General features: G+C 34.5%; 1 protein-coding gene across 2 annotated transcripts in view; it reads left to right on the forward strand.

The window, feature by feature from the left end:
- The first annotated feature begins 147 nt into the window (after positions 1-147).
- The window catches only part of LOC114249708 (gamma-tubulin complex component 2), a 36,524-nt gene continuing 23,910 nt past the window's right edge, over positions 148-12,761 (forward strand). For both annotated transcript variants that reach the window (XM_028183362.2, XM_028183363.2), the window contains exons 1-12: positions 148-304; positions 407-574; positions 897-1,041; positions 1,661-1,847; positions 2,579-2,874; positions 3,799-3,927; positions 5,454-5,627; positions 6,452-6,629; positions 9,086-9,374; positions 9,703-9,818; positions 10,362-10,533; positions 12,122-12,290. In XM_028183362.2, the coding sequence (XP_028039163.2) occupies positions 234-304; positions 407-574; positions 897-1,041; positions 1,661-1,847; positions 2,579-2,874; positions 3,799-3,927; positions 5,454-5,627; positions 6,452-6,629; positions 9,086-9,374; positions 9,703-9,818; positions 10,362-10,533; positions 12,122-12,290 (2,094 nt within the window). In that variant the 5' untranslated portion in view covers positions 148-233. The remainder of the gene's footprint in view (positions 305-406; positions 575-896; positions 1,042-1,660; positions 1,848-2,578; positions 2,875-3,798; positions 3,928-5,453; positions 5,628-6,451; positions 6,630-9,085; positions 9,375-9,702; positions 9,819-10,361; positions 10,534-12,121; positions 12,291-12,761) is intronic.

Genomic DNA, 12,761 nt, shown 5'->3' on the forward strand with positions numbered 1-12,761 from the left:
AAACTTAAGACACTGACATAGCTTAAAGCTGTTATGAAAATGTAAATAATAATAGTGCGGTCTATGTTTTCTTTACCTTTAGAATAGATAAAAAAAAACAATTGACATTGACATTGACTTTTCAAAAATAGATTTTAATTTTTAACAGAATTTACTAATGTCAAACCATTGAATTGTCAAACGGTGCAATGCAAAATGTACATAACGCGAATTTGAAAATAATATATGTTTAGATGTATCAAAACTGGATAATACCAAAAATAAATATGCAGAGTACTATCAAAGAGCTCTTAGATGCATTAGGGTGAGTCTCTTAACTTTTCTCTTAATGTATAAAGGGTAAAATATTGGTATGACGAACTTGGTTTACGAATCAATTTAAATTGAATGCTATTTAAATTATTAGATGCAACTTGGAAGCCGACTCCGTTTTTGATTGCATTCAGAATGATCCAAACTATGGAAACTGTAACCTGTCCTCAAAACAGGTTAATGAATATGCACAACGTTTGGCACTGAAGGCATCGAATGCGAAGGCTTTTTTGAAAAAGTATGAAGAACTCAAAAACAGAAAGTAAGTAATTGTTTATTTACTAATATATAATATAAAAACAATTTAAGTGGCTTTTACAACCAAACACTTGCTGAGACAAATAAAGAATATGATTTTAAAACACTAAGATTTTAAAAAGTCATAAATTCTATCAGAAATATTATTGTATATCAACCAGATAATTTGGTGCTAGTCTAAAAATTAATCTGAAATAAAATACTATTACTATTATAATTGAAATAAAAATTGGTAGAAGGGAAATAACTGCATACAACACTCAGTTGTTATTCTGTTCCGTATAGAATAAAAGATACTAATGGTGTCATAAATGGTCCATTTACAGTACCGACAATCTGTCTGATGTAATAGTGCTATTTTACAAATTAGTTTGTGATGAAAGAAAGGCTAAAATACCAAAACCAAAAGTTGCACCAAAACCTATTTTGGGTGACAACAAACATCAAATCACAAAAGAAGATTTGCCGCAGGTAAATATTTATCACACTTGATTTTATGCATAAGCTACTTAATTTTTGAATAGTCACAACATTGAACTTATTGGTAAACCTTAAGTACCAAATTATAATTTTAAGAAACTGATAAAGGGATTTGCTAACTAAAATTGTTAGTATTTTTTACTGTTCATACTTTCAATAAAAATCACTTTTTGTATCATTGTAATTTTGCTTACAGTTTCTTGAAAGAAAAACACACATGTGCAGTCTATTCCATATATAATATTAGCTTATATAGTACCTCTTATATTTATTTCTTATTATTAATTCTGAGACAAATGGTACTTGGAATATGATGTTTTGCAATTGTTGGAGCAGTAAAATGCTTGTAATGTTGATACAGACAGTTGTATGTGCCATGACCAATTAAGGTTTTGATGCTTTGACAAGTATTTTATCTAAATAGCAGATGTAAGAGCTTTTATCGGATATTGTTTTATTCTCATTTTGTTTAAATGCAGCTTGTATTGCAAGCAATTCTGGTGAGGAAATTGAAAATCTCTGATGCTTACATATAACTGTTGCATATAACCAATTATTTATGTATGTAAAATTACAATAAATTGTGCCATTGATTTTGTGGATTTTACAGATAAAGGACAAATTATTGAAAGCTGTGGATGAGAGTAAGAAACTTGTGATGAAGTCCTTTGAAGAGAAGGAGTCCAGACTCCAACCAACCTGGTACAGCAGCTTGGATTTACCCAACTGGCAAAAAGACCATCCTGCCATGTCATGGGACTTCCCAAAAGACCCTGTGCCTATCATTTCATCATTAGGTATGTCCAAGAATATAAAAATTATAAACTGTCACAAATGGATATTCTCTCTGATTATATACACAATATGTAGCTTCTATAAAAATTGTGCTAGTAATTACACTACAGCAATGTTCGTATGTTATCACCAGTTATCAGCTATCGCTGAACATCTCTGAACATCGCTGAACATTACATACGAAGTATCCTTCACCCCTAATTCCATAATTAAATACACAAAAAACTTCACGTAGATGTGATTCACAAACCAATACAATTGCTTGCAAACCATTGTAAACTAATTATTTATATATTTACTGAGTGATTACTTTTCAATTAAGTGCTGTTGCATTATGAATGAAAAGATTTTATATTAACATTAACTAAAAATACTTCTTTTCTGCATCAGATACTAAAGTACATAGTAGATTCTTAGATTAGGTTGGATAGACAAATGCTAGTGATAGATAGTGAAGGTTTACCTTGATGCATTTTAAATGGTATATTATACTTTACACTTTCCTCTTTGCAATCCATCACCCTGATGCTGTCATTATGCTTTTGTATCATACTGCTTGTTGATAAATATTTACTAAAAATATTGTATATTTACTAAAATAAATTACCACCATCCTTTTGCAGTCAGATAAGTGTTCACATAGTATAATACTAAAATGTAATATTATTCATGTCATTTGCACTGCACTTAAAGTTATTTGGAAACTAATTGCAGTATTACATTTGTTTTTCAGCTGGTATACCCATTGCGTCTCAGGAAAATATCCTTATAGATGAGCTGTTATACATTTTCTATGGTGTACCTGGAAATTACATAGTACACCAGCCAGTAAAAGATACGTATGATGCACGTACTTTCCTCATATCAGAAGATGTAGATGACGCATTAACACAGATTGTACAACAAATGTTACCATTAGCCTCCAATTATTCCATAGTCAGGAGATTTATAGAACACTGCAATATGTGGTCTGGTCAAGTTTTACATGCACTTGTCGCTGCAATTGAAATTTTACTGAAGGATTACTATGTAAGTTTACTCGAATAGCTTTCTATGCTTTGCCTCTATGGAATGAACACAACATATTCTTCTTTTACATTTTAAGCAGGTATAGTTTTTCTTTGGTAATCTATTAATTAGTAATTGTTTGAAGTTTTCGAAGGTTTAATGACAGAGGAAAAATCTTCCACCGAGCATGTGAAATTTTACTTGGTAGACCGACTGTCCTACTGTTGTTGTTCACAACTGGTATACATGCAATTTTATCCTGAAAATGTCGTAAGCGAAATTCAGGAATCCGTCAAATATCTTGTGTTCTATGATAGCTACCACTACAAAGTCCTCATTTTTAAAGTTATACTGGTCCTAAGGATGTCACCTAGTGTCCTGGTCAATAGTGGTACAATTGTGGAAGTTGAAATATTGAATTGTTACAGGTGCATAATTCTTGCGTAATTACAAATGCACTTAACATAAATGTCAATTATTAAATTAAAAAAGGATATTTTTGGATTACCCTCGTAGAGAGATCAGCATGCGGCCCACCTGATGGTTAGTGGTTAACGTCGCCCATGCAATTCAGTAATGCCAGGACAGAGCCAAGCTGCCTACCGTTAAGTACTCTCCACAAGCCTCGTTTGAATTACGATGCTAGAATAATTTTATGTAATTCAAAGCAAACCCGAAACAAGTAATTACTTCTATTATTACTTGTGAGACAGCCCATTGTGAGCTTGCACACTTAAGTTCCACCATCTTACTATGTCTACCACGGACCATTCTGGATTTAAGTATGAGACAGCCATTATGCAGTAAAATAAGATATTTATGGCCTTAAGTTTCAATCTTTCATGTTGTTATGCAATGGACTCTGATAAAAAGTTAATACAAAGTTTGTTGTGATAATTATAAAACAAATTTGGTATAGAAATAAAATAACGAACTTAATTACAGACTATGATCGCGCAGTTGGAGACGGAACATATGACGGGAAGTTTGTCATTACAGAAATTATGGTATTTTGTGCTACCCACAATGCACACTATGCAAGTTCTTGCCGCTATAGTTACGAAAATTGGAAAAGTAAGTACGACTGTAATATGAATTTGATTCACCGTTTGCATTTTTGTGATCATGGTGTTTATCAACGATATTTTTCTATTTCATAGTCGACTAGCGACCCGCCCTCTTTTCGCTTCGGAAACTGTAATTTATTATTGATTTCTCCACTATTTAATGGATGTTATTATACATATAAACCTTCCTCTTCAATCACTCTATCTATTAAAAAAAAACCGCATCAAAATCCGTTGCGTAGTTTTAAAGATTTAAGCATACATAGGGATACAGGGACAGAGAAAGCTACTTTGTTTTACACTATGTAGTGATTTTAATCATAACTAGACAAAAGCAAATTGCCAGAAAAGACAAAAATTGCATAACGGAAATTAAAAAGTTCCCATGAAAGCGTAAATAAGTATAATTCAAATCATAACTGCGAATAGTGAAAGTCCAATCCTTTTTTTTTTTCGTAATTTTTGATAGCCTAAGAGGCTATCCAACTACGCGCCGACGAGTAAGTGAGCTCACAGACTCAACTAGAGAGAATTACCAACATCAGCCCTAGCAAGAGCAGTGCTACGCTGAATCTACTGTCAGAGCGGAATCGTGTCTTACTGAGAAGATCCGGCGAAAAACTTGGTGGAATAATGCAACATTTACATTAACTCTGGTATTGCAGAGGTTCGGGGGTGCTACAAACCCCTTTCTATTAAATGGTCCGCATACAGTCTCGACTGTAAAGGGAAAACACTATTTGATATCTTATTTATAAAAATGAATTTTCGTTCCTCATAGATGCAATCGCGCATTTTTGTGAAATTTTCTCGAAACTTGGTACAATTGTTGTTTTCCACTTTAAGAAAAAACAAATTATCACTAAGATTGATTTTAACAAATACATATTTATCACATTTAGTGATGGTAAAAGATTCCGCGAAGAACTGCTCTTGCTAGGGTTAGTGTTAGCGAATTCTCTCAGGTTGAGCCCACCTACTGAGGTGAGCTCACCTACCCGTCTGGGCGTAGCTGAAATTGACTATCAACGAATAGGTAGAGGAAGAGATGTGAAAGTAGATAATGGTTTAGTAAATGAAAAAACTTCTACCAAATATTAAAGGTGCTAGGTTTTATTAGAAAATAAATATATCATATAAAATAAATCATCATAAATCATATATATAAATCTACAGTGGTTTTTACGGATGTTCCGTTATAACTACTAAACCATGCATCCGATTGACTTGAAACTTGGTATCTATGTAGAAAATACATGTACTTAATGGATAGGCTAATATTTAAATGAGTGATGAACTCCTTACACCAATAACGGGGGCGTTAATGATGAAATTTTTTGTGAGGGTGAGAAATAATAATGTTAATTTTAACTGCCCAAAGGACGGGCACAGCTAGTATTATATAAATTTATTGTCCACTTGATATTTGTTTTAATTAAATTATGAATGTGAGAGAAAAATAAGAATATTTTTTTTTTTAAAAATCCATTAAAATCTCACAAGTACCTATGAATTTCTACTTAATATCCACAGAGTGAGCTCCGTGGTGGAGCAGTTCTGACAGTACTGCATGACAAAACCAACACATTAATGGGCGACGCACGTGCACAGGAGATATCATTGTTCCTAACAGAACGCGCTTGCCGGCCCTACCTCAACGTCCTGGATCAGTGGATACATAAAGGAACCATTGTCGATCCATTTCAGGTACATACATTTACTAGATTTATTTATGTTCATTTAAGAAAAGAATTATCTGGCTCTTCTGTAATTTCCTTTGCTCTAAGTGACAGATTTATAATCAAAAATAAATATTTTAAAATAAAAATAAATAGTAGCTAAATAGTTACTAGGGGTAGGGCATACTGTGAGCAGCACATCATCACTATTCTGTTGGTTGTTTTGTTGTTCTGTTGATTGTCTTGTTGTCCTGTTGGTTGGTTAGTCGTTATATACCATTGAGTCTGTGACCTGTCTCAAGATAGGCAACCGCATTCAGAAGTAGTCAGAAGTCGTCGTAGCCTAAAGGATAAGACGTTCGGTGCATTCGTATCTAGCGATGCAACGGTGTTCGAATCCCGCAGGCGGGTACCAATTTAATTCTACTGAAATACGTACTTAACAAATGTTCATGATTGATTTTCACGGTGAAGGAAGACATCGTGTAATAAAAATCAAACCCGCCAGATTATAATTTGCGTAATTACTGTTGGTAACACGTCTTGAGAGTCCGAACGGGTAGGTAAAACCATTCTGCCTGTTTCTGCCGTGAAGCAGTAATGCGTTTCGGTTTGAAGGGTGGGGCAGCCGTTGTAACTATACTGAGACCTTAGAATTCATATCTCAATGTGGGTGACGGCGTTTTCGTTGTAGATGCTTATGGGCTCCAATAACCACTTAACACCAGGTGGGCTCGGAGCTTGTCCACCCATCTAAGCATTAAATAAAAAAAATAAAAAAATTACATTGCGATGGACAACAGCAAAAGAAAAAAAAAACAGTAACAAAAGAATTACAATTAACTTTTCCAGGAGTTTATGATAGAAGACAACGAGTTAATCAACAAAGAAGAGCTGCCTGTAGATTATTCTGCTGATTATTGGGAGAAGAGATATTGTATACAAAGCGACAGAGTACCGAAATTTCTCGATAAGTTCACTGACATTATTCTTCGAACTGGAAAATACTTGAACGTTATCAGTCAGTGTGGTAAGTTTTAAATTTTGATAAAAAAAGGTTAAATACTTTTTATTTGATCATGTGACGGATAACCTTTGATAAATTTACACCTGAGATATCAATCGTTAATTAAATCCCAATTTATAGATAAATAAGTTCAATTACATCAAAGACAAAATAAGGTCAGCCATCTATTATTTCAGCTTATCACAATTGGTTCTACTGTTTTATAGATATCTATGCGATCGTCATACGATAAAATTTCAATAAATAATTAAACTAAATAAGTCTGGTTATAATCTATGCTCTAAAAAGTTTTGTATTTTTGGTACACATTAAAAAGTTTCTTTATTCTTTATTTGTACACACAGTTAATATAATACAGTAATTGCGATAAGATATAAAAAAAGTTGAAAGGAAAGAACGCCTAAAGAAGTTTCATTTCAAAAAGCAATCCAGTATCCAACCGAATATCCTTTGTTAAGGTTAACAAAAAAATATTATTACAACCATGCCTAAAGTATATTTTTATTTTGTAACCTAGGAATACATTATCCCATATATGTAAATTACAATTCCATATTCACGGTATCTGCTTTCGCGGCATATTTACGCAACACATACCCCGCGAATAAAGAGCTTTTAGTGTGCATACATACTTATTAATCTTTTAATAAAGTGAAGTGTTCGGGTCCATCGCACATTTTGAAGTCGTCGTGGCCTAACGGATAAGACGTCCGATGCATTCGTGTTGAGCGATGCATTGTCCGGTGTTCGAATCTCAGGCGGGTACAAATTTTTCTAATGAAATACGCACTCAACAAATGTTCACGATTGACTTCCACGATGAAGGAATAACATCGTGTAATAACAATGAAACCCGCAAAATTATAATTTGCGTAATTACTGGTGGTAGGACCTCTTGTGAGTCCTCGCGGGTGGGTACCACCACCCTGCCTGTTTCTGCCGTGAAGCAGTAATGCGTTTCGGTTTGAAGGGTGTGGGAGCCGTTGTAACTACTTAGTCTGGCCATAAATACTGTTACAATTAAAAAATAACCAAAATATTACATTTGAATTTGGAATCTGTCATTTTTATATAATTGCTCATTGAGTTTCCTCCTTTTGGCGCCAATACATTGTACAATATTTTGCGATATTAAAATGGAGTGGGGTGATAAAGAGAACCGAATCGCTGTGATTGCATTACACCAAGTAGGTATGGAGCCAAATGCAATTTTTAAAACTCTCCATACGCTTGGTATTAGTAAAATGTTTGTGTACCGGGCTATTAATAGGTGCAATGAGACCTCCTCTGTTTGTGACCGAAAAAGATCTGGCCGTCCACGTAGTGTTCGTACGAAAAAGGTGGTCAAAGCAGTAAGGGAAAGAATTCGAAGAAATCCTGTCCGAAAGCAAAGGATTTTATCTCGGGGGATGAAGATAGCACCTAGAACCACGTATTTTAAAAGATGACTTAGGACTTGCAGCCTATAAGAGACGTACTGGTCATTTCTTAACTGATAATTTAAAAGAGAATAGGGTGGTAAAATCGAAACAACTACTGAAGCGGTACCCAAAGGGAGGTCATAGAAAACATTTGTTTACGGAGCAGAAAATTTTTACAATTGAGCAACATTTTAACAAATAAAATGACCGTATTTATGCTCAAAGCTCTAAGGAAGCTTCCCAATTAGTCGACAGAGTGCAACGTGAGCACTATCCGACATCAGTGATGGTTTGGTGAGGTATTAGCTATGAAGGAGTGACTGAGCCATACTTTTGTGAAAAAGGTATCAAAACATCGGCACAAGTGTATCAAGATACCATTTTTGAGAAGGTAGTGAAGCCCATTAACAACACCATGTTCAATAATCAAGAATGGTCCTTCCAGCAAGACGGAGTCAGGTCATAAAGCTCGGTCTACGCAGTCTTGATTGGAAACGAACGTTTCGGACTTCATCAGAGCTGAAGACTGGCCGTCGTCTAGTCCCGATCTTAATCCGCTGGATTATAATTTATGGTCTGTTTTAGAGAGTACGGCTTGCTCTAAACGCCATGATAATTTGGAGTCCCTAAAACAATCCGTACGATAGGCAGTGAATTTTTTTCCCATGGAAAGAGTGCGTGCTTCTATTGATAACTGGCCTCAACGTTTAAAGGACTGTATTGCAGCCAATGGAGACCACTTCGAATAAGCTTTTTATACTTTAAATTGTTTTATATTTATGTATTAAAGTAACACACTGTAAAAGTAATAAATGTTATTTGCAATAGATATTTTGTTTATTTTTAATTGTAACAGTATTTATGGCCAGACTGAATATATTTGAGACCTTAGAACTTATATCTCAAGGTGGGTGGCGCATTTACGTTGTGGATCTCTATGGGCTCCAGTAACCACTTAACACCAGGTGGGCTGTGAGGTCGTCCACCCATCTAAGCAATAAAAAAAAAACATCATTGCTAAATTTTGTTACGTTTCAGGAAAATCAATAAGCAAGACGAACACAGACGAAATAAAATACTCACTAAGAGAACAAAACTACGGTGCTATCATACAGAAGGCTTACGCTTTCGCTAGTAAATCATTGCTGGAGCTACTACTCAAAGAATACGATCTGATGGGCAGATTGAAGTCTGTCAAAAACTACTTCCTAATGAGCCAGGGCGATTTCATCGTGCAATTTATGGACGCGACCGATCAGGAGCTATCGAAGAAGATAGACGACATTATACCCTCCAAGTTGGAGTCACTTCTTGGACTTTGTCTTAGGTACAGTTTTATTTTTTATTTTCCTATTTTGCAAACTTTACTAAAAAAAAACGCCTGTTTAATTTTACGTTTCCTTGTTACCCGGTTCGTTCCAAATTTGCTTTGTTTACTTTTGTATCTGTAAGACATTAGCTCCGAATTAAATAATTGTATTAATTGTGCAACAATCCAGTGTTTTCTTTTTTGTTAAATTTTGCAATTAAGATTTTTTAAGATTATCGCATCAGAATATTCTATTATATTATTCCCGCGGTCTTCTTTTTGAGAACTGTACATAATGTATAGTTAGAATAAACAGCCTAGGTTAATGAAACTGTATTCTCTACAGGCTCTCCGCTGCCAGTCATGATCCATATAATGAAGACATGAGAGTTGAACTCCTTCCGTACGATCTGCAGTTCCAAATGTTCAAGATCCTATCCATAGAAACAGAAGAGGAGGAAGGTACCTATAATATTTAAAAATAGAGATAAATAAAATAAATATATAAATACTTGTATGAGAAACATCAAATTGTTTGCATTACTCGCGCGTTAGCCGTCGCACGTACATCGACTACTAAGTTTCACCACAATCGTATGCATAGCTTGGAAACGCATAGAGGACTAAACATACAAAACATTTTTTGTTGTAAACCCCAATATAATATGAAAATGAAAATCGCTGTTGAAATACTGCTACTATTAAAAATAATTAAAAAAATTATTCAAGAATTAACTTTATTCATTTTATTGCACAACATACGAAATGTATCTACTAGATTCATTTAAATTGTTTATTCTTAAGATAATTAATATGAATATTATGTTTGAAAAAAGTCGTAACATCAAAAGTTCCAGCAGATGTTGATTGTACGGTATAAAAATATTAGTTTTATTGTCGCTATGAAGAGAAAATAGGCGAATATGTTTGTTTTGTATATATGTAATATATCGAATATTTTTTTTTTCTATCTTGTATATTTATCTAAATTGTTTAATATTTCAGAATACAAACACAACAAAGATTGTCCTCCGTTGACTGGCATAGAGACATTCTCGTTCGGCATGGAGGTGAAGTGGCCGGTGTCCTTAGTGCTCAACCACAAGGCCATCGCTTGCTATCAGATGATATTCAGACATCTCTTCTATTGTAAGCACGTCGAGAGACTACTTTGCAAGTTTGTATTCCGTTTTAGATCTATACTATCATAAAACTGTAACAATAGTCTGTAATTTTTACAATGAAATATTGACTAAAACAAAAGAAAAGAACAATTCAAAAATCAATTGTCTATCAACTCGTGGCTACTGGTATACATAGTAGAGATTGTGCCATGAATCATACATGCCGCATAAATGTAGGACAAAATTAATTGCACAATAAATTAACAACATATTTTTATGAAATCAAACCTCAAAGTTATTCTTACAAAATTACTCTTTCAAAATTATCCTCCATTTTGTTAACGTTGCAAAGCAATAATGGGCTCCGGTTTCAGAAGATATTTTATTTTAATAAAATTATTGATACTTCGGACCTCGTCTCTTGAGGTATACTGCGACGTTTCGGTCGCTGTATGTTACTCTACAAGCACAGTAACAAACAGGCTACGTGATATTCACAAGTGCTCCTCACGTGTGGTCCTAAACCTAATCTATGACTTTTGGTCCTCACCTATCTCACGGTCTTGTAGTCTTATTTTTTTTTTTTTGCCCTTGTAGGCAGACTAGCGTACGGTCCACCTGATGGTGAGTGATTACCGTCGCCCATGGACTTCAGCAATGCCAAGGGCAGAGCCAAGCCGCTGCCTACCGTTAGTCTCTCATGCTGTCTTCGATTTACTTAACTATCACAATAAAAAAAGTATATATATCTATATGTAAAGATACTATATTTTTTATAGTATTTTTGTACAGCGCTCTATAGCTCCTATGTAATAATATAGATGGCGCTGTCGATAATGGTAACATGCATTGCATATTGAAGGGTTGACATCTGCCATGTTCGGACATATTGTTACTTTGTTGGTATTAAGTTGCATAATTATTATAAGGAATTAAGAGTGGTGGATTTTAAATGTCGTTTCTTTGTTTTCACGTGAGATACCTATTATAGGTTTGCAATGTGATTGTACTGTTACTGTTACTGTTGTGTACTTTTAAAGTTATTAAAATAATAAAATCTTTGTTTTCAGAGCAACGCCATGCTTAGTTAGTTAGTTTAGTTAAACTTACAATTCCTATTTATAATTCCTAGTAAATTAAATAGAATTTTTTTAATTTTTTTTTTTTTAAGAGATTTTATGACCTGGTAACTAATACTTTTAAGTCATGTCTTATTTTAATTAATATTCTTAATTTTATGAAAAATGATAATATGGAATGAAATGAAATGAAGATGATTAATTTGAGACATTAATCAACTGGGATGAAATTAAATGAAATGAGATGATATGGGATGAAATATAATCTCAGTAAAATGGTGGTCATTTACTGAGATTTTTTAGTGGACTTTTTGGAGAAACCCGAGATGTTACGTCCAGCAGCTTTGTTTAATTTTCCCACATTTGTGCACTTTCACAGATATTAAACAATTAATAAACCACCGTTATTACACATTTAAACCTGAAGATACACTAAATAGACAAAATAAAACAAATCACACAAAGTCCCGAAAAAGTATTATTTATATATATATATAATATGTGTTTCCGTGGCACAAAAGCTAATCGTTGTCGCTTGATCATTTTTCCCTCGGTGCGCCAGGGTGTGGCTGTACAACAAGGTGGTGAAGCGGTTCTCGGAGGCCCGCCTGTACGCGGACGCGTTCGCTCTGCGCCAGCGGATGCTGAGCTGCATCCAGCACCTGCAGTACTACATGTGCGTCGAGGTCATCGAACCCTCCTGGTGCCAGCTCATACAAAGTCTAGATAAGGTAGGTGATCGTTTACATATCGACGCTTGAAAGGCAAACGTGACTAAGCGGCAATAACTGCTTTATACATAAATGAAAGGCAATAACCATATTCGATGCGCAAAAAAAAAATATATTTCTAGGTCTATTAAAATCATTTCAATCCTACAGATAGATTCGTTAAAATTGATTTTTTTTTCAGGTATTTCAACTTTAAATTAGTCTCCTGTAAAGTTCACGCATTGTCGCTAAGTCACGTTTGCCTTCCAAGCGTCGATATTTTTAAATGTCAACATGTCATGTTTTACTGGTGGTAGGACCTCTTGTGAGTCCGCGCGGGTAGGTACCACCGCCCTGCCTATTTCTGCCGTGAAGCAGTTATGCGTTTCGGTCTGAAGGGTGGTGCAGCCGTTGTAACTATACTGAGATCTTAAAACTGTATCTCAAGGTGGGTGGCGCATTTACGTTGTAGATGTCTATGGGCTCCAGTAA

This window comes from Bombyx mandarina, chromosome 13 (assembly GCF_030267445.1).
Source record: "Bombyx mandarina strain Sakado chromosome 13, ASM3026744v2".
Lineage (NCBI taxonomy): Eukaryota > Metazoa > Arthropoda > Insecta > Lepidoptera > Bombycidae > Bombyx > Bombyx mandarina.